The following is a 21,692-nucleotide window of genomic DNA, read 5'->3' as shown; positions in this document are numbered from 1 at the left end:
TTCGATTGACTTCTAGACCTCACAGTTAAGTCAACAATCCAGGAGATAGTGGAAACCGGTCATTAGGCTACAACAGAGCCCCAGTAGCCTTTGTAGTAGAATTTCCCCGTTATGGGTCTCCATAGCTGGCGGTTGACACCACAGTGCCCCTGCTACAAAGAGTAGAAGTCCGCTATAAAACATGACCACCTGAAGTCTTTAATTAGCTGCTTACGGTTATCACATTACCAATATGAACTGGTACAGACAGCTAGGCCTAGTCCATGTCAAGGTAACACGAAGTTGCCACCAAAGCACAGGGAGCGGTGAGAAAATGTCGGCAATTACTAAATGTGAGCACGAAATACATATTTCGAGAGCTCAATTTAGGCCTACAACGGGGTCACGTTGTATTAATTCGAGGGCTTAATTAAAGGAAAACGTGCTCACGTTTTATTAATTCGAGGGCTTATTTAAAGGAAAACGTGCTCACAAATTATCACGACCAGAAAATATATCACTTAAAGTGAGCTCTCCCGGGCTCCGTAGTCCAAGTTGGCCTACCATAACTTACCAACTCTACACTGTAGACCATAAACTGGCTATTTATATGACCAATGTATTTGTTCAACTTTATGAAGCAGAATTACGCACTGCTACTTGGAACGTAACACATTTTTGATGGCAGGAGAGAGAATGACAGCGATTACGTAACAAATTGCACTTGTTGCTGGTTACCAATAAATAGGGCCTACTATATATTTTTTTGCAAACAACAAAAACAGAAAGGATGGAGACAGCAAAGCTAGAGATGGGCAGAATCAATTGGTAGAAATGCTTGTCAAAACGTTAGGAGCTGGATGTGTGGATGAATGAAGCACAATATGCTTTATAAGCATGCACACTGTTTAAAGTTAGGCTAGGCTACACGGTAAAAGTAAACCAAAGTTAAATTTAGCTTTTTTAGGGCTGGATAAAGTTGACCAAATGATAGGCTGTTAGGCCTGAATAAAGTAGGCTACTTTGTTGCTCCAACCCTTCCAACGTTAATGGGGACGGATGTTGACATTTTGCGTGAGAAACCCGGGAAATCTCCCTTATTTTCATTGTTCAATGTTGACAGAGCTATGGAACGAAAGAGAACGTTATATGGCGACAGAAATCAACAATCAAACAAGCCACTTTGATTTTTTGCTATTTTCATTAATACAAAAGATGGGTGACCCCCAGACAAAAAAAATTTAGGTGACCCTCCCCTCAACAAAGAATAAAAAGACATGACCCTCCCCTATTTTCCTCCGGTGACCCCGTTTATAAATAACGAATGGTCCCTAAGACAATGTGGTAGAAACATGGATATTTTTTAATGGAAATGGCATGTCCACAATTATTCATACCCTTTTCAAATATTCAATGGAAACATCTGTATTTGCATTCACAGCTCTCAAAATAGTTCTTATAATACCTACCAAGCCTACGTGTCTCCACAATGATTCATTTTAGCAGCAATCCGGGTTTTGAGGCAGGAACGATTATTTGCCATCACTCTGGCCTTGTGTTCATTTTTTTGATGGATTGAGGTCTGGACTCTGGCTGGGCCACTCTAAAATGTTGTTATTGTTCTATTGCTATTGTTTTGGATCATTGTTTAATGGTCCGATGCCTTCTATTGGGGCAGGTCTCGGCAGACTGCCTGATTTTTTCGTCCAAAAATCTTAATGTAGCCCTTGTTTTAGTTTTACCATTTACTTTGAGAAGGTCACTATTGATGGATGTAGGTATGGCATTTAGTTTCCTAAACAAGTACAAACACAAACACAAACAACATACACACATACACACAGACACAGAGAGGTAGACAGAGAGAGAGAGAGAGAGAAACTCTCACAGAGATCTGTGGACTTTTTCAATTTCCTATAACCTGCACGAAGATAATTTTCATAAACTGATCCTATGCATGCACTTGATTGTCACACATAAAGCACCAATAATGTTATATCTTTATTTTCCTTTTTGTTAAGGCCCTCTGTCTTTTAATAAGTCACTAAATGGCAGACATGGAGCTCTTCAGCTTAATACCTGACGACGTCACTCACACTTAAGTTCCCACTAATGTGTCTGTCTAGGGTCCATCTACAAGCAAGAGGCCACACTCTGGACAAATGCTGAACTGCAGCTACTGACCCACTAACAGTTTAGGATTGAAGCTCCTACCACTGGGGGTATCGCCTTCAAAGCAATCTCATGCAATAGGCCTACATGCAGGACTGTAGTGGAGGCTGAATGCTAAACGCTAAATGCAGTATCCACCTTTGAAATTTCAAAAATAGAGTTTATCCACCTCCTATTAGAGTTTATCCACCTCTCAAAAGAGTTTTATTCACCAATTGCAACTGCAACATTCACAATATGTACACTCATCAACACTCTAGGAACCATTTAATACCACTGGTATTGTTATAAACATTGGATAACACCTCCAGCATCATCAAACGTGTTCTGAATGGCTTTTTAAAAAATCCAATAACGCATGGTGCAGTCCAACTTACTGTACCGTGATCACAGAATTTATAGTTTACCCACCTGTTATTTTACCACTACACCCTTGAATACATGTCAAACTGGATTTAACTCTTCAGTGTGAATATGTTTACCAGTGAGGTTGGTGGTTTTAATGGAGGGCCTATCATCAACAAAAACATCATTTGTTTATCTGAGACGAGCATTTAAGTATCAAGGGCCTTAAAGACCATTGGCCCCTTACTCAATCAAGGGCTGGATGCATTCCATGCATAGTTGGCATTAGCTGTCAACCACTTTGTTTTACTAATAGGCTACAAGTAGATTACAGCCAGCTTGCATATAGCCAGTGAATGTTTCATCAAATTTTTTATACATGAATCTATTTGCCAAAGCCACATTGTCGAAAAAGGGTAGAATAGGCTATAGTCTTAACTAAGATCAGGGGGGTATTCTAAGTAGGAGGTTAATTGACAGGCCTGGGTAAATTAACCCAGAGATAGTGGTAAACCTCCAATAGAGTCTTTTGGCTTTGTTTAGTTTAGAGATTGAAGCTCCTGGCCTGTTCTATGATCACAACATCCTCTGGGTTACCCAATCAAGGTTTGCCACTAAACCACCTTGGAATCAGTTGTGGTATACAAGAACAAACCCTTGAAATTGTTGATGTGAGATTAATCAATCCATTGATTGTCACAGATTATCTATGCAATATTTTGAAATGAAGACTGTTTTCTTGGGTCAAATAACGGAATGCTTGATTGTTTGATTGTTTGATTAAATTATTCTTTGAGAGAACTTTGATGCCCTTGTTTTATCTGATGGGTATTATTATTAAGAGTGTGTTTTGATGACTAGGAAGGGATTTGTGATAGCTAATGAGTTCTGTCTGGTTTGACAGCTGTCAGTCGGTTCTCACTTATAGTCAGTAGGTTAAAGTGTCCCCAGGCCTTACAGTTGGAAAGAAAACTGCATGGTAGGCCTGTAGCTACCTAGATGGCCTCGATACTTAAACTAGATTAAAAACTTTACTAAGAATTGACTGAAAAAAGAACACTGCTTGCAGATGATCATTCGTACAACACAGCTTGCCTAACACATTTCATGCCTATATTTTTATGTGAGGCATATTTAGACCATCTTGTTGTATAGCCTAATATCAGTGTCAGTGAGCTGTACAACGTAGTGAAATAAAGCTGGGTCTGGGTATCTCATAGAAAAGTAAAGTTATTAATAATGACTATGTGAGAGTTGTGCGGAGTGTCCAGAACGAGCTCTTTCTATTCGTGAATGAAAGAGTGGGAGAGGGGCGGCGGATATGGTCCAATGATGAGCGGCTAAAGGGCCGGGCGGCTCTGCGTAAAAAGTTCAAGTCATTATTCTCCAGCGCCGCTATTCACTCTGCAGTCCCGTTAGCTCATTGTTATTCAGTCCGAGAGAGTGAGCGAGGGAGAGAGAGGGCTAGTGAGGGGGAAAGAGAGGAGACATTGTCCGGGTAGAGGGAAAGAGGTAGAATGCACAACTGAGGTTGCATGCGTTAATTATCGTTTTCTTCAGATTACAAATTGAAGTGGGAATGTAAATCTTGGGGAATTGACCGCGATTTTACAATCTTTTGACCTGGCCGTGTGAGCGTGAAGGCATGAGTTTAATCTGGCCAACAATGAGGAGAGGTACAGAACGGCACCAAAAATCTGACCTCAATTTGAGTGAATAAGGCTTGAGAGAGAGAGAGAGAGGGGGGGAGAGGGTAAAGCGAACGAGGGCACTGAAGGGGGGAAATTGAGATTTAGTGCAGTGGTGGGTTCAACCATCCACCCCCACAAACGACGGGGGAAAGTGGAAGGCTACAGCGTCCCGAGTGAAAAAAAAGTAGACAAAGCCGAACGGAGTTATAACGAGTCGTCTTTTTCTACGATGATCACAGAGACGGTAAGCCCTCGTTGAAAATCGTATTGAATCAAGTAGTTGTAGAGAGTTGATCCGGTGGGCAGTTTGATAAAGATCAACAGGTGGTGTGAGGGGCGAATTTCAGAATTAGTTTCCAGTGCTCATGTTCAGAAATGTCTAACGTAGGCTAATGTAGGCTACTTGAAGCATAACTTTGCTGTAGGCTTTGTTTCCATAATGACATTTTAATTACATTCTTTTGTGACTGATTAGGTTGCAAGAGTAGCCTACCAAATTGGTGATGCCTAAGGTCTTTTTTTGCAATGCATTAGCAGTCCAAGAAAAGTGCAAGATTAAAATCATGAAGGTGGTTAGTGGACATGGTTAGTAGTACACAGAACATAGGCCTTATGATTTGGAATCTAAATGTGTAAAATAAACTACAACAATGGGCTTGTGACTTTTATGCAATTCTGAAAAAAAGCTGAAAGATTCACCTTGAGGCATCTTATTGTAATCATGTATGATTTGAGAGATTGTGTGAGGTTTTAGTGAAAGTAGTTTTGTTCTGCACTTTCATCAGCTCATTCAGTGTCCAGAGCACATAAAGCATGTTTCCCCCCGTAAAAAGCCCCTGTTCCCAAATATTTATGTTGGTTGCATACCTGTACAAAGTCTCAGAGATTTATTGCAGTCCACCAAGCACCAAAATAGCTAAGGTTCAGTTCAAGGGGAAAGAAGAGCTTTTAACCAAACACCAGGGCCAAACAGGGCCCTGCTCTAAAAGCAGGGAACTGCTCAGAGTAAATGTGAAAATCAGCGCCTGCTAATGAAGGGACTGAAAGGGTTCGACCACAGAGAATGTTGGTGAGCATCCTGTTAAGTTTGGGAGAGAACAGTAAGCTCTGTGTGATGGTGAGTGCATGTGTGTGTGTGTGTGTGTGTGTGTGTGTGTGTGTGCGTGCGTGCATGCGTATGTGTGGTTGACTGGGGGTGTAGATAGATTGTCTGTGTCTAAGTGAGTGAAATAAACAGGGAGGGAGAGAGAGAGATAGTGTTGGAGAGGGAGTCCGAGTGACAGACAGAGAGAGAGTTGAGGAGTGGGAATGTTTTCTTTTGGCCTTGCTCTATTACTTGATATGGGCGACAGTTTCCCCTTAATCTCACTTAGATAACACACATATGCATACACAAACAGTGCCAGAAGTGTGAACCCAAGGAGGAGAGGTTGTGTGTGAGATCGGATCGTTTAATCCCAGTTGGAATTTCGGCCTTGGCTGGCATATTCCAGCAGATCTTTCCAGAGGAAAGTGGTTTGACAGGCCGAGCTGTTTGTTCAGGAGGTTGACACTTGGTGCCTTGGCTTTCGTGGCCATTGTTCTCATCAGAGGCACTAGACTTGTCTGACTAAGTATAATAAATAGCTGCATTAACACTGATAATAACACTGGCTGGGTCATCTAATCTCAAAGTCAAAATAACCCTTCGCAGCAATGCATTTAACTGCGCTCATGATATAGTACTAGTGATTGCTGATGATAAGTTCACAAGGACATGGTGTTGTAATGGCACATATGATGTTTGGCCATGCACATCTCTGGTTATATATAAAGACCTGAAATATTAAAAGTAATGCACATCAGAAACTGTGAGTGAAACGTTGCAAATTCCCATCATTCACACCGAAGGAGAAAAGACACTTGTGCTGCTGGGTTAATTGATGTCTGGGAAGCTGTCTGGTTTATGTGGTGTGCTATTAAGAGTTTGCTTGTTGAAAGGCTTTTGTCATGCTCTGCTGGTTTTGTCAGTCTGAATGGACTTCCAGGCAAGTGCATTTGTCATTGATTGTAAATGTTCATTGCATAGGGATATAGCACCACAAGAACTACCTGCTGGGAGTTGATTTGTATTTTCCTAAGTCCAAAAGGGTTTTATTACTATGCTTCAAAAGTAAGGCTGCGTGATATGACCAAGATCTCAGATAACGATAAGGGTCATCTGATATCCTGATAACGATATCAGAAAGCACATTTTCTGCAAACTCTATTAAAACATAGTAAATAGAACTAACCACATTCAAAGGTCTTCCTGTTCCATGTTGAATCATGTACACTTGACAAACAAGGCCTTAAAGTAACACAGTGTGGTTCCTTTACCATAAAATAACAACTTCAAATTCATTTTGAGGCTACACTGACACTGACTGATAGGGAGAATGGAGGCTCTGACATTGCCAATGTGAGTCCGGAACGCCTAGAATTATGTAACATTGTTGTCGTGGGTTAGGAGCATGACCCTTTTAGTCGTTTTGGATTAATTGGGTACCCCCTTTGCCCTAAGAGGGTACCCAGTACTTTGAACATTGATGAAAAGAGGAATTCCTACATTGGGTTACTGTGCAGTACATATAGGCCTATTTCAGCAACCTGCCAATAGTGACTGACCTCATGCATTATATGTAAATTTCCACTCACATTTGACAAATGGCTAAGGCTAATTTTGGACCCTGTAAAAACATAATCATGTAACTATATCAACGATATCCCAATATGACGATATAGTTGGTCTTATCATGTCTTATCATGCAGAGGAATTATCACGATATATGATACTAACTTGGCATCTAAAAGCAACTGGCCAAGTCAATTGATGCTTATTACAACATCTTGACAGGACTGCAGTTGAAAGTTAGCCGACTGCCTAACACTGCCACATTTACAGACATGCTAATCAAGGTGTTGTTCTTATAAATAAATAAATGAAAATAATACATGACATGACACAGATATGGCACAGCCCACAGTCCATGGCCATGACATAAATTGGTCGATCAATTGGTGTTATCTATTAAATTATTACAGCATCAGATTTCAGATGAAATAATCTCAGTGTTCTCTGTGATGTCTCATTTTAAGGGGTGCCAAATCCACTACCATAACGTCTGATATTACAGTCTGAGAGGCTGCTGGCAGCGCAACAGGGGAAACGCAATGTCTCGCTCTGATGAGGTCAACAAGATGACTGAAAACGTATACAAGGTACAGTTGTGTCCGATACTGCACTGCAGTTTGAATGGCTGATTTTATGTAGTAAAATCACAGAGGTCAGTTCAGTTCCTGAAATGTACTCTGTAGTATCATGTTATTACGGTAAGATAATGATTTCCTCAAAAACGACCTCATTCAGCATTATGCAGCCAAATCCTCCAAATAAGCGTTTTGCCTTACTTTGGATTTATAACAGTGGAGGCGAAATACATCCACTCATCATTTTTGAGCTCATTATGTATATTTTATGTGTGTCCAGGGGATCCTGGACCAGTTCAATCCCAGTCTAAAGAACTTTGTTGCCATGGGGAAGCATTATGAAAAGGCCCTTGCAGGTATGGCCTCCATCACCTTACAAAATATTTACTCTGCATGGCTTGAAGAACTGATTTTTAGAGTACAATATTAATCTATTCTATAATGGAAATGAAATGTTTTAGAGTATGTTAAACTTAGAAATAGCTATCAAAGTATTAGACTATATTATTGGTTCCGACATTAAACAAAGTAATTAATTTGAGGCACTCAGTTTGACAAGAAAACAGACTTCAGCTATGAAAAAAATCTAGCCCAAATTTGGGATCTTTTTTAATGGGTCTCAATGTTACAAGTATGAATAGGTGGGCCTTAAAGCAGAAAAGGTTGAGAGTGTGATGATTCTAAGGAAACTAATTAAACATATAGAATAGATGTTTGTTGTACAGCATACCATAATCCTTTCTCATTACACATTTAAAATGGTGTGTTGGAGCCATTGTGGAGTTAGTGTATTGCTGGTTACACAGTTGTTATGTTGAGAGAGCTTTTGTTGTCATTAACTCAGTCAGTCAGAGGCTTAATTGCTGTTATTGTTGATGTGGTTCACGGTGGTTAGAAATTGCTTGTGCCCTTGATTTCCCGTGAACAGACAGGAGGGGGAAAAAATTGACACAAAAAAACTTCGGATGAACAAGTGGTTTTATTGAAAGGGAATGTTAGTCACAGAATGTCCTAAACTCTCTCCTTTGCCTTCTTCACAGGAGTGACTGTGGCTGCCAAGGGCTACTTTGATGCACTGGTCAAACTAGGAGAACTGGCCAGCGACAGCCAGGGATCAAAGGAACTGGGTAAGAGGAATAGACCAAGAGAGAGAGAGAGAGATTGAGGGAGGGATGAGATAACGAGTAAAGAAGGAAATAAAACAAAACTTGAGAAAAATGATGAAGTGAAAATTGGTGAGGAATGTGAGAAGGAAAAAAGAGAGCTCTGGATAGATAAGGAAGGTTGAATGAAAACCCAAGAAAAAGACAGAGTAAGATTGAGAGAATGAGAGAGGGAGAAAAAGAAAGAGAGAGAGGGGACATTGTTGAGAGATTAACAACACCACATGATCTCATTGTACTGCTGAAAACAGTGGGGGAGGGAGAGAGAGGGAAGGGGGAGAGAGAGAGTGAGTGAGGGAAGGAGAGAGAGAAAGAAAGAGAGAACGAGAAGGAGACATGCCAAACCCCACACACTGGGCAGTTCAGTTTGGTGGGAGCCTCGGTACTCGGAGCTCCGGGGCAACAGTCCAGCCCAGCAGGATGACACCCAAAACAAACCGGCCTACAAATGGACGCACGCAGGCAGCCTGGGCTCCCCATCAATGCAGACGGCACTCTCCAGACTGGGGCTATAACTCTGGATCCCATGGAGAGCGCTCCCTCCATGTGGTAGCCTCGGGCACCGTAAATCAAACAGCAAATAATGTACAAATTGGGGCAGGCGGGGGGGTGGGGTGGGGGGGACGGGGGGAATAAGGTGTCTGCCAAAAATGTCTCTTTCTTATGAAGGTTAGTTAAAGTTGGACTTGTGACAGATTTCTGACTATGGTTCGTTTGATATCGGTCACAAATTGTCCGCAAACAATAAGTGGTTTGACGTGAGCAAAGTATTGGCCTTAATGTTCCATTTGTTTGCTTCCATTCTTTGAAGTCCTGACAGGTTGCTTACATACCGTGCCACTTCATAGGCAGGGGATTCATATTAGCTCAGCTCTCATAGTTATGATTAGTCACACACACTCACACGCTCATTGGTTTACATGCAGACAAACATCTGCTTTTACCATGGCTCAGTGACAGTAGAAACCTCCTCTATTGGCATGCTGGACTGCTCACACCAGATAGCTGAGACATAAGTTAGGATGGTTTTGTCGGAGCCATGCCAATAGAATCATCATTTCCACTGCAAGCACAGCATGTTGTTCTCCTGCCAGACCACCATGCCTGTGCTCCCCAAGATGGTACTTAACCAAATCAATGCTAAACAGGTATTTTTTATCTTCTCATGCTTGACTGTTGGCCTCGCTGTAATATTTCCAGTGGCTCTGTCTCTCTGTTCATTTCAGCTTTGAATGTAACTTTTTGTGTGTGTGTGTGTGTGTGTTTCCAGGTGACACACTGTTCCAAATGGCAGAAGTGCACAGGCAGATCCAGGTCCAGCTGGAGGATGTGGTGAGTGTCATGTGATCCTCTCTGCACACCCTTATGTCTTAAACACACTCACACTCAGCTGCTTCAGTCTATGGAGGACTGACAAGACAGGCCTGCCCAGCTAACACATTATACCTGATACAGCTGCCTACCCAAGACAAGATACAGACTTAAACTAGGCTGGATCCAATACCGGATTTATTGTGGATAGTAATGGGTGGTGACAATATAGTATACCTTCAAATTGTTAAGAAATGAAATCCAAACATGTACTGTGTAATTTAGATGGTTATTTCTTGAGCAATCATGTAATTCTTGAACTGCTGTCATTTTTATATCCATAATATGTTTTTGTAGTAGGTACATAATCGATTATATTCTCAACTCCATTGCAGATATCCAGAATGTTTGATTTTATAGCAAGTTTTTTTTTATAGCAAAAAGCATTTCAATGTGGAGTCGAGTATTGTCAGTAATCCCAATATGCCATGTAAGTTGGCAATTTCATAATTTGCTCACATGTGTGGTGAGTCATGCCTCATTTTGTGAGATCCATTAGGAATACTGCAAAGACTTTCCAACACATAAGCCAAATCTTTCATGAGTTTATGCAGTGCACAGTTTTCAAGAATCTGTTTCTCTCTCTCTCTCCTTGTGTGTGTGTGTGTGTGTGTGTGTGTGTGTGTGTGTGTGTGTGTGTTTTGAATTTTGCCAGCTGAAGCTCTTTCATTCGGAACTCCTCACTCAGCTGGAGCAGAAGTTAGACTTGGACATCAAATACTTGACTGTAAGTGTGCCTGAAACAAACATAAGCCCTGGCCCTCACAGAACGAGGTCACACACTTCTGAAAAGAACTAGTGCCGTCACGAGAGGTTCTTTAATTATTACGTAAGAAAGAGTAATAAGTAAAGACTGACCACCCGGCCCGATTAGCATCAGCTTAGATCAAATCAGCCGATAAATAGTTTACCATTTTGATCAAATCAGCCAATAGTTTACCATTTTGATCAAACCAGCCGATAAATAGTTTACCATTTTGATCAAATCAGCCGATAAATAGTTTACCATTTTGATCTTCTGTGTGTTCTGTAGTGTTGTTCAGATATTTGTGTAAATTTCCACTCACATTTGAGATATTTGTTCAGATATTTCAGTAAGGCACATGGGCAATTAAAGGTGCAGTCCATGATTTTAACCCAATACCCTTTTTAACAGTGAATTGATCCTTAAGGTCGACCAGCAGTCTGTTTAATGTGTGTGGCGTGCTAAAACTTGGGTGTTCATATGCCTGGCTCTGTAGATGGGAGACAAAAACAGTGGCTCAGACAGTTATTAAAAATTCCAGCCAATCAATAAGGGACATGGAAGGGAGAGGAGTACTTTGCTTGGTTGTTGAGCTCAAAAAAGAACCTTTTGCCAGAATTGTGGACTGTTGCCAGAATTGTGACTAAACATTTGCCAAAACTATCATTTTTGGTCTCTTACCAACCAAAATTAATTTATTAAGTCATGCATGTAAGGTTGTGAATGTTTGTGTTACATTAGAGAAGACAGACAAAATAGAAATGTCATTACACATGTCATTGTAGGTTTAAAAACTGATTAAACAGATATCTGCCCCCTCTCTTATCCGAGACATTACCGGACCTATCTCTTATCAGAGACATAGAACAATTGTTATATATATCATTGAGGTAAATTTGTGACATTATCGCAACATTTATTCAAGGTAATATGGTCCTGCACTAGAATCAAGTGGATGAGCAAATAGTAAGTCAACAGGGATACATCATATGCCTTTACAACAGTGTCACTCCTAATCCAAACAGAAAGGACCTCCCAGATATACTTTCACTAAACATCTGCCATTGCACTTTGTCAAATGCCTTTTTGAACTTGTTTTTGTAGTCTAGTTGCTTCTCTTCTAGTTGCTCTCAGATGTACAATTGCACTTTGATAGAAGGGTGGGTGGCAGGGTGAAACATTTAATAATGTTCACACAAAAGCAGTCAGATGTGTTTTCCTTGCCTTATTTCAACAGTGGCTTTCAAACTGACATTTCCTGGAGTTTGCTTATCGTCTTACAGCAACATTTTAGCATTCCCTGCTGACTAGGATGGCGTTGCCAAAGACTCAGTATCATTTCAAGGGGTCTTCCTGGGAAAATAAAGGAGAGGTTAAACAAATGAAAAATATCCATTTCCAGGCGACACTGAAGAAGTACCAGAGCGAGAGGAAGTCTAAGGCGGAGTCCATCGAGCGCTGCCAATCCCAGCTGAAGAAACTGCGCAGGAAGAGTCAAGGAAGCAGACACCCCAACAAATATGGAGACCGAGAGATGCAGGTACGTGTAAGGCATTGTGGGAACTCTGTCGTTCTGACCCTTGATCCTTATCCAGCCCCGAGTGGTTTTGTCAGGGCATGGTCAAGGATTTTGTCACAAGTTTTAAGACGAGCCAGCCTGAGAAAGTTTCTCTCTCTGATCCCAGAAGCAAGAGAGAAACAAAGGTGGAGTTTTAGTCAAATGAAGGCCAAGAGTTCTCCATCCTTTCATTGGGGCATAAGAAGATGTTGAGAAGAGGCCTCATTTTTGGGGATAACCTGAATATAGATGCTGCCTGCATCAGCGTCTTAATCTAGATAAGGCCAGTGTGCTTTCACACAATTGATTACAGGAAAGTTAAAGGATATTGAGGCCAGTTGAACCAGAGACTTTCTAATGTGGAGACACAGCACTCAAAAAATACTCCATAGAAATACATGGGGCTAGTTTGTCATGCCAATATGGCCGTTGTCTACACATATCCCACCCCTTCCTCGGCAAAACGTCGACATGTAAATACATTGAGCCAATCATGTGGTGTGATGCGAATACATTGAGCCAATCATATGGTGTGTTGTGAAGACATCGTGCCAATCATGTGTTGTGATCTCGCCGCTGGAGCAAGATTGGTGTCGTGAAGCCTTGCGCACGCGCAGTTCGACCCAAAGACTGTGCCCGATGAGTGCCCATAAAACGTTGGTATATGGCCGCCGAGTGGAGGGACTTGCCTAAAAGGACTTTGGTTGAACTCACCTGTTTAAATGCAATGCACAGGAATCCTTTTCTTAACCTCAAAACGGCAAGCCAAGAAGCTAAGAACAGTCTCTGTATATCTTGGATTGTGAGAAAGGATATTACTTTCTTGGGGAATTGCATCGGCCATAAACGCCAAACTCCCTGTAAAACTTTGTAATATTTGTAAACTCTCTCAAACTGTTGACAAGAGTGTTAATAGTATTGAGGTTCTGCCGGTTTGGCAAGTGTAAGTGGTATGAGAAGTCACAGTGTGTGTACGCGCGTGTGTGCGTGTGTGCGCGTGTGCGTGTGTGTGTGTGTGTGTGTGCGTGTGTGTGTGTGTGTGTGTGTGTGTGTGTTTGACAGAGGCAAACAAAGCAAAGAGGATGAGATTAACCAGAAATCTGGCTCAGCTGATTTGAGGCCAAAAAGTGAAAAGCTGAGATTTGGAAGAAGAGAGAGAGAGAATGTGTGTGTGTGTGTTCATGAAAAGAAAAAAAAGAAAGGACAAAAGAAAGAAAGAAAAGAATAGAATAGATTGTGCAAGAAAGAAAAGAACTGGGGAAGGGAGTAACCCCTGAAAGAAAAGGTTACGTTGGGAGAGGGGGAGTTCATTTGTAATAGAAATCCTGGTATTACGGCTTAACAGACAGGATGTGATGTCATGTTTTCCCTTTAATCAGTTCCTGTATAGGTTCTCCATCTGTAAAACAATACCAGCTGCAAACATATCAGTTTAGGCTCTGTGGAGGTTCTTATGCTCCTTATGCCTATGTTAGTGTCATATTTACAGTAAAATACTACTAACAGTATAATCTGTGAATGGAGATTTATTAGTGTTTCTTTCTGTCAATCTGTCAGTATGTTGAGCTGATGAGCAGACGACAGGGGGAGCTGGACACGCTGGTTGCCGTGGGTTACCGCTCGGCCCTGACGGAGGAGCGGCGGAGGTACTGCTTCCTAGTGGATCGGCAGTGCGCCGTCACCAAGCTGCTCATCAACTACCACTGTAAGGTGAGGAAGGGAACCATAGGAACCGCCACACTCTGCATACACAGACAGAGTGAGAACCTAAATGACCAAAGAGCTACTTTAATACAATTTAAGTATCGACTATTGTCATTGAAATGATCACTATTTGTTGATCATTTCAGAAGTTTCCATTGCTAACTTATAACTTCACTGGCTGGCTACCTCAATAAGTAAGATAGTCAAGATGGTTTAATTGTTTTTTAGAACTTGAAACTGCTGTACTTTTTTGTCAAGAAATTTACACTGGTCAACACTGTGTTTTGTCATCTAAATAAGGGTAAACATGGCCTTTCCTGGCAGTAGGAATTAGATTGAGAAGGTCAAATAGGACTTAATCGGAGTGCACAAAAATTTCACTTCCTTTCTGGAAGTCAGGTGACTTGGAGTTTCATTTCAGTGTGAAACTAGGCTACCAAAGATTACTCAGGGGTCTGGCCTCCACTATGATGTTGCTTTCTCTTTCACCAGGTGAGGGAGCTCCTCTCTCAGAAACTGTCATCATGGCAACAGTCGTGTTCTCAGCCCACAAAGCTTCCAGAGAGAGCGCTCAACCTGCTCCGCCACACCGCCCCACAGACCTCAGGGGCTTCTGGGATAGCTGAGGTCCTCCGGCATGCTAAGCTGGGGGCAGCACAACCAGGGGAACAGGTGAGATGCCGATAAGTTCTCTTTCTCTTTTAGAATCTTACATGAACACATTCTGTTTTGAGAATGTTCAGAACTCCCCTACTGAGAGGGTAATTTATGAAAGCAAAGTGATCATGTCGTATTTGTCTGATGTTTCTCTCAATTTTCTCTCCTTGTTTCTTCTCAGAGGCTATCTGTGCAGGAAGTCCCGCCTTTACTCAATGGTGATCGCTCTCAGCAACAGCGCATCGTCCAGTCCTCGCAGAGCGATAGCCTGTCCCAGACTTCCCCTGGGCCCCAGAGCTTCCGAGCCCTGACCGCTGCCCTGACAGACCCTCTTCACACTTCTCCTAGCAGCAGCAATGGCAGCACCACCACCACCAGCACCAGCAGCTCTGGAGGACCAGCCCTATCCCAGCATGCACCTCTGTATGTCACCACCTCCAGCAGCTCTAGCCTGCAGTGTCCGCTGACGTCTTTGCCCCCCGTCCTGACCCTGAGCCCCGGACCTCCGTCCTCACACAGCAGCCCGATGCAAGGCCTCACTTCCGCGCCCCACAGCCCTCCACTGCCCCACAGTGCACCTCTCTCCAGGGCCATGACCCCCGTGCCCTCTGGGCACCCGGGCATTGGCAGCTCTCTGCCCATCGGTCACCCCCAGATGATGAAGGCCACAGAGGTGTACGCCACCTCAACACTGCCTCTACCCAGAAGACCCATCAGTGAAGCACGAATTGGAGGTGTGGGTAAGGCATCTTCATCATCATCCACATGTATCTAAAAACTTGTTAAAAGTCCTGTAGCCTTCCAAAACTTTCATCCTGTTAACATTCAATTACTTTCTTCCACATTCATTACAACCCCCCCCCCCCCCACTCTCTTTCAACCAGGCTCTACTCTTCCTCGAGTGCTTCCTCTGTCTCCACCAACCCGAGTAGAGGCCCAGTTTGCCCACGCTCCTTCCACCTCTATTGGGGGAGGACTGGGAGGAGGAGGAGGAGGTGGTGGGGGGTCGTGTCTGCTGCCCTTCCTCCCAGGAGACATCCTCATCCTCCTCATCAGTGAGCCCAGGGACGGCTGGCACTATGGCCAGAATGAGCGGACAGGACGGTACAGGACCCTTATCCTAAATTACACACACACACATGTGCACCATACAAAAATCAGACTTCCAGACACACCACATACACCCAACCAGCTTTTGCGTGCAAACATATGCATACACATATGTTTGTTCACACAATCTCGTACTCATAAATATATGCTTATGTGATCTTGTGCATACCTGTATTAATATTTTATTTTATTCATGATTTACATACATAATGAATTTTGTGTAGTACATACCCTAATTGTTAATCATAGTGATTGAGCCAAATCAGATGTGGTTTAGTGCATTTTCACAGCTTACTGCAGTTAACTGTAAGAGGCCTTTTGTGGATAAGCTTGCCAATCCCTGCCTTAAAACCTAAGCCCTTATCACAAATCCAAAGTTATTCAACAGCTTTGTATGTTACAGGTTACACATTTTGTTTTGTTTTATTTCTGCAGGAAAGGCTGGTTTCCTTTCTCTTACACTCAACCTTTCCCCAGCTCAGCAGATCAGCAGGAGCAAAGGTGCGGAAACACGTACGTATATGTGAGCATTTAAAAAAAAAAAGAAACAAGAGGAGCATCAGTCTGTCAATAACACATAAACGTGATATTCCATACATTCCTATTCATGGGAAGTCTGTCATACTCACTTATCTCTATAGATTTTTTTTGGTTTGTTTTGCATGGACAAGACGTACTGTATGCAGGTTTGAATTTCATCCATTTTAACACATCAGAGCATGGCTTTAAACTCCCATGCCGTCTTTTTGGATATCTCAGCTCTCTTCTACTGCCCAAAGCTACATTGCAGCCCTGACATTAGTCCATCAAGGTACATCAGGGAAAAAAGGCTAAATAAAAAGCTGCACCATGATCCAGGCAGAACATAAATCGGTGTCCTGTAGTTATTTTTTTATACCTGTGTTCATTCTGAGGGATTTTCAGTGCCGGTGGTAGATCCTTCAGGTTTTCTTCCCCGCATTTCAGCATCCCCCAGTTTGTTTTTATTTTACATAGCAAAGACCTATGTAAACCCTCGGCTCAAAACTCTCCTCTCCTCCCACTTCTCTCCACTCTTCTCCACTCCTCTCCTCCTCTCTCCTCTCCCCACTCCTCTCCTCCTCTCTCCTCTCCCCACTCCTTTTCTCCCTCAGCTCTCTCCTGCTGTCCAAGGTTAACAGCACCAGCACCGGGCAGCTGGACAAGCTGGAGAAGCTGATTCCGTCCGGCCCGCTGCTGCTGAGCCCAGACTCAGAGGACGAGGGCTCGGTCTCCTCCCAGAGGGTCAGCACCTTCAGGCCCCGTCCCTACAGCATGGTCAACCCGGACACCAACCAGGTGAGCACTGCGCATAGCGCTAGTCTAGGGCACCAACCAGGTGAGCACTGCGCATAGCACTAGTCTAGGGCACCAACCAGGTGAGCACTGCGCATGGCACTAGTTTAGATTTCTAGATTTATGCTATGTTCGCATATGAAAAATACATATTTACGTTTCAAGCGCTGCTCCATTTTGTCCGTGTCCGTGAACATTCAGAGAACATGCAGAATACAGACAACGTGAAAGTGAGTAGGGACGGAGGGTTCCATCAGTATCCGTTTTAATGTTGGACAGAAATAAGCCTTAATCTACACCCCCAAGGGAATATGGATTTTTACAAATTTTACCTGTGATATGATTTAAATGAATCACAGTTTGTAATGGCCATCTCCACTTGACACTTAATAAAGATGCTTCATGTGATGTGATGTTAATGTGTACCTATAACATCTGGTGTTGCACTCAACATAGAGGACATAGAGGATATACAGTAGGGACCTTTGGAGGACTTCTCTTCGGAAGTCTTCTGATTAGTCTGAGGCATTCACATTGGGACTCACAACATAGATATACAGACATAAAATGAACTCCTCATATCTTCTAGACACTAAACATCTTGTCTTAAATTTTGGAGGTAGCTATGGATAGCTATTTTAGAGGTAGCTATGGATAGTGTTAACATCCACCAGAGACAGCTACCACTAACAGATTCATTAATGATAAAGAACATTGCCATACAAGTCCTGTCTTTGTATGTCCTTAATTCTGTGGAGGTAAAAGTCAACCCAGGTGGCAGATTTTCTCTCTGCTTCCTTTTTTCCCCTACAGCAGACTGCTGCTAAAGCGGTCCACAGACAACAGATGGGCAGAGTAAAAGTAGAAGGTGATATCATTAGAATCAGTCCTTTGAAAGAGCAGCAGAGACTTGATTTGAAACCTTTGCATACTGTAACTTCAGCACAATTGTAGGATAATTGCAGTATTTACATTAAACTGATAAAATGCTTTTTAAGATGTGGTTTATATGGCACATTTCCAATATCCCCCCCAGTCCATAAATAATCCTTAACACATATCACTTAAGATTAAGGTTACTCTGAAGGCCAACACCCCTTGGCGCAATCTGACGCACGTCAACACCAAAGTTCAGGAAATTGTTCTCTCTCTTGAGCATCAAATCCATACACGTGAATGTCTTCGCCAGTGGGCGTTGGCCTTAATGGTCACCGGAATACTTACTGCAATACTTGTAGCCGAGGTCAACTAAGCGTTTGTCTAAATCTCTCTCTTCTCACCACAGATCTCATCTGAGTTTGCCTCACCACCTCCCTCACCAACCAGGTAATTACACTGTAAACACTTACATTAAAGGAACCATATGTAAGAAATGTATTTCAATTAATCATAAAATGGCCCTTATATGTCACTAGACATTAAGAAATCATGTTCATTTCAAAAACTTATATCACTGACAACAGTAGTCCGGCCAGGATGTTGTCATTTAAAATGTGAAGTTGCAGCCCTCAACTGATGTTGATGTTGTCATGTTGTGTTTTGGCCGGATGCGCCACCCTCCACCTATCTACTAATCACGAAGTCAGTAGTGTTTCGGCATCCAGATCCGGTTGCCAGCTCTGCCAGTCATGGGGGAGGGTATACACCGCTCTACAGTAATTTGAAAGTGATTGCAGTACCAGTTTTGGCTACAATCTTACATGCGGTTCCTTTAAAGTAGCACTCTATTTGCATCTCTCTGATTTGCTGTAACCCATATGTCCACTCTTACACAGGACCAACCCCTTTGCTCACATCCGCCTCAGGAAGACGGTGACCAACGACCGCTCGGCACCCGTCATTGAGTAGGACACGACGTGTCTATAGAAGGATCAGCTCGCTGGGCTTTGGAAACTGATAAAGCAGTCATAAAATAATGACTCACTAAATGCTTGTTTGGTGACTAGGGTGCTATCAGGTGTGCTAACAGCTTCTCACTCTACAGTCCAATACTGGCAGTGTCTACGTTAGTGAGAAAAAAATTGATTGATTTAATGATGAGATGATTTTCATCAAAACTTTGCTAATTTTTTAAGTTACTTTCCTAACATTCAAATTTCCAATTTAGAAAATTCCCTGGAAATGAAAATCAATGAAAATACATTATGGAATAGCTATTAGGAACCATGTTTTATAGTGGTTAACAATATTTGCTAATATACGCATAATGTCTTCATTTTAATATCAACTTTCACACTGGAATGTGCCATAGAGATGTCATTCTGTTGACCTAAGCTTACTTTAGTATGGCTGTTTCATTAACATGGTTGTTTCCATGGAGGAGTAGTTTATAAACAGGCATTGTGCACGGATTTGCAGCCTCTTCACGCTGTAAACGGGGTCCAGGTTCTGAGTGGAGCACTGAATAGTCTGTCAGACTGTACAGAATGTGCATAGCATAGCATTAACGCTGGTAAACTGTTGAAAGTCTATATATATATATATATATATATATATATGTGTGTGTGTGTGTGTGTGTGTTTTTGCCACTTCCATACCTGAGGCTTATGCTCTCTGAAGTGTTGCATATGAAATTTACTTGTCTTCTTTGTGTCCACTTCTTAAACATATAGCTCATAATGGGTAAATGATTAATATAAACCCTATAATCTTGGTGTAAATGTAGCGTATGTCTTTTGCTAAGGGGGACAGCAATGGAGATAGGAGTTGAAATTGTATAGCAGTCTTCATAACCACAAAGTATTACTGCATAATACATTTGCATCTGAAATATGTTCTTTGAAATGTTTCAGCATCAGTCGCCTATAATATTAGTTTTTTCCCCTTCTTTTTAACACATAGGGATCTGAATTTTTGATTATAGGCTAATTTATAGGCAAATAATATCTGCTAATTTTCTCATGCCTTTAAGTGTTGATTTTAAGTTCAGCAATGAATGAACTTAAATGATTATTTGAACTACAGTTAGACAAGAGAACATTCTTAATGTGTCAAAAGTGGCCAACTCAATTTTTAAATTAAATATTGTCTTGTATGGTTGAGGTACTCAGTAGCAAAGGAAGTGAGTCGATGGATGTGGAAAGCGGCAGTTTTATCTGACTGGAAAGAGATGTTTGGACATTTTAAATGTCTGTGGTGATGAAAATGAAAGCAAGAATTAAGATGGATATCACCAATAGTCTTTATGTTTTCCCCCACTGTCTCTGTAGTTGAAACGTAGCTTGTTTCCAGATCACCATCATAAGTCAGACCTGATAGGTTATCAACTGTGTGGACTGAAAAGAAACTACAGACCATATTTCATCTTCTGATGTACACCTGTATATTGTGTGTGGCTATCTGAAGGTAGACCATGGTCAAAAGCTAGGGGTAAGAGGGCTAAGGCTGGAGATGTGATGTGACAAATGGAATGGAAAGTGTGGAGTGTTCTGGAATGTTGAAAAGTGTAGGAGTAAGTGTTTAAGGCTAAGTAGAGTTTAGATTAGATTCCTTCATTGATATTTAGCCACTTTGTGTTGTATCTACCCTTCATTATCAGTGTTTTCCTCTCCTATCCAATCAAGGAAAGCTGTGTAAGATTCATGAGGGAGATAAATTAACTGTTTAACAGTGTATTGTGCAAGGCTTCTCAGCAGGTTAAGAGTTCATATGAGTGAAATTTACAATCCGTCCCCTTGATTTTGAAGGAACAACTGCTGAGACTTATATATGTACCGTTTATTTCCCATTTTCTTTTGGATGGGCATCCACTGTGCATATATTGCTATAGGTAATTTTATTTCAAATCAGAAAGTAAGACAACAAATGTTTAAATATTAGGCTTGTGCATTGAAACTGATCTAACACTATTACGCAGACATGGTGACATTATTAAAACTGATAATGTAAAAGATAATTTTGCCCTAAGAGTCAACATCGTCATCGATATAACTATAAGTATCAGAGCTAGAAGTCATTTCTAAGTTATTATTTAACTTAGAACCAACCTTTCATTGCCTCTACTATGAAAACATTGTGCGTTGTTTGCTGTGTTTATGCCAAGATATTGATTTGGACACAGACAACTTTTATCATGCATTGTGTTGTCAAGGTCAATAGATTTTTTTTTATTATTTCCTGTCTTTCAACTTGGGCAGATGAAGTTTCTGGAGGATAGTTTAAAAGATGGGCTATATAAATGTTGACAAATATGCTAAATTGCTAACAGGGCATTTAATTAAAATAAGCATTACAAAGAAATGGCTTATTTTAACTTGCAGCATCCATTTGAGCCTCCACTTTATAAAGAAAATCCTGAGCTGCAGATTCAAAGGAAATCTACCAAGAAAGAATATAAAACAAGAGGAGTTTTACCGGAGCAACACAGATGTATAAACTTCAGATTTTATTTAAAGTGCCAACATAAGGGACTAACGTTTCGACGTTCTGCCACGTCTTCTCTTCTCTACTAGACTCTGACGAAGACGTGGCAGAACGTCGAAATGATGGTCCCTTATGTTGGCACTGTAAAATAAAATCTGAAGTTTATACATCTGTGTTGCTCCGGTAAAACGCCTTTCTCTTGCTATAATTAGTCCTCTCCCGTTGACGCACCAGTTATTTAATTACAGAAGTGCAGAGGAACGTTTTTCGAAAGAATATAAAACCTCATGGGT

The 21,692-nt window shown here is 41.6% G+C and overlaps 1 protein-coding gene across 4 annotated transcripts; it reads left to right on the top strand.

Moving 5' to 3' along the window:
• The first annotated feature begins 3,908 nt into the window (after positions 1 to 3,908).
• On the top strand, positions 3,909 to 21,434 carry zgc:158689 (uncharacterized protein LOC791177 homolog). 4 transcript variants are annotated; one of them, XM_048260478.1, is made up of 16 exons: positions 3,909 to 4,431; positions 7,305 to 7,427; positions 7,696 to 7,771; positions 8,456 to 8,542; positions 9,849 to 9,910; positions 10,605 to 10,676; positions 12,097 to 12,234; positions 13,810 to 13,962; positions 14,449 to 14,628; positions 14,795 to 15,353; positions 15,498 to 15,717; positions 16,159 to 16,236; positions 16,857 to 17,040; positions 17,851 to 17,905; positions 18,323 to 18,363; positions 18,813 to 21,434. In XM_048260478.1, exons 2-15 carry the CDS (start codon positions 7,380 to 7,382, stop codon positions 18,331 to 18,333), a joined length of 1,923 nt encoding a protein of 640 aa, XP_048116435.1. In that variant the 5' UTR covers positions 3,909 to 4,431; positions 7,305 to 7,379; the 3' UTR covers positions 18,334 to 18,363; positions 18,813 to 21,434. The 4 variants fall into 4 exon arrangements, with proteins under 4 accessions (XP_048116435.1, XP_048116433.1, XP_048116434.1 ...); XM_048260476.1 differs by lacking the exon at positions 17,851 to 17,905 and having other exon boundaries at positions 14,795 to 15,347; XM_048260477.1 differs by lacking the exon at positions 17,851 to 17,905 and having other exon boundaries at positions 3,910 to 4,431; positions 16,159 to 16,224.
• The last annotated feature ends 258 nt before the right edge of the window (positions 21,435 to 21,692 follow it).

The sequence above is a fragment of the Alosa alosa genome, chromosome 13 (assembly GCF_017589495.1).
Source record: "Alosa alosa isolate M-15738 ecotype Scorff River chromosome 13, AALO_Geno_1.1, whole genome shotgun sequence".
Classification (NCBI taxonomy): Eukaryota; Metazoa; Chordata; class Actinopteri; order Clupeiformes; family Clupeidae; genus Alosa; species Alosa alosa.
This window is presented reverse-complemented; position numbering and strand designations above follow the sequence as displayed.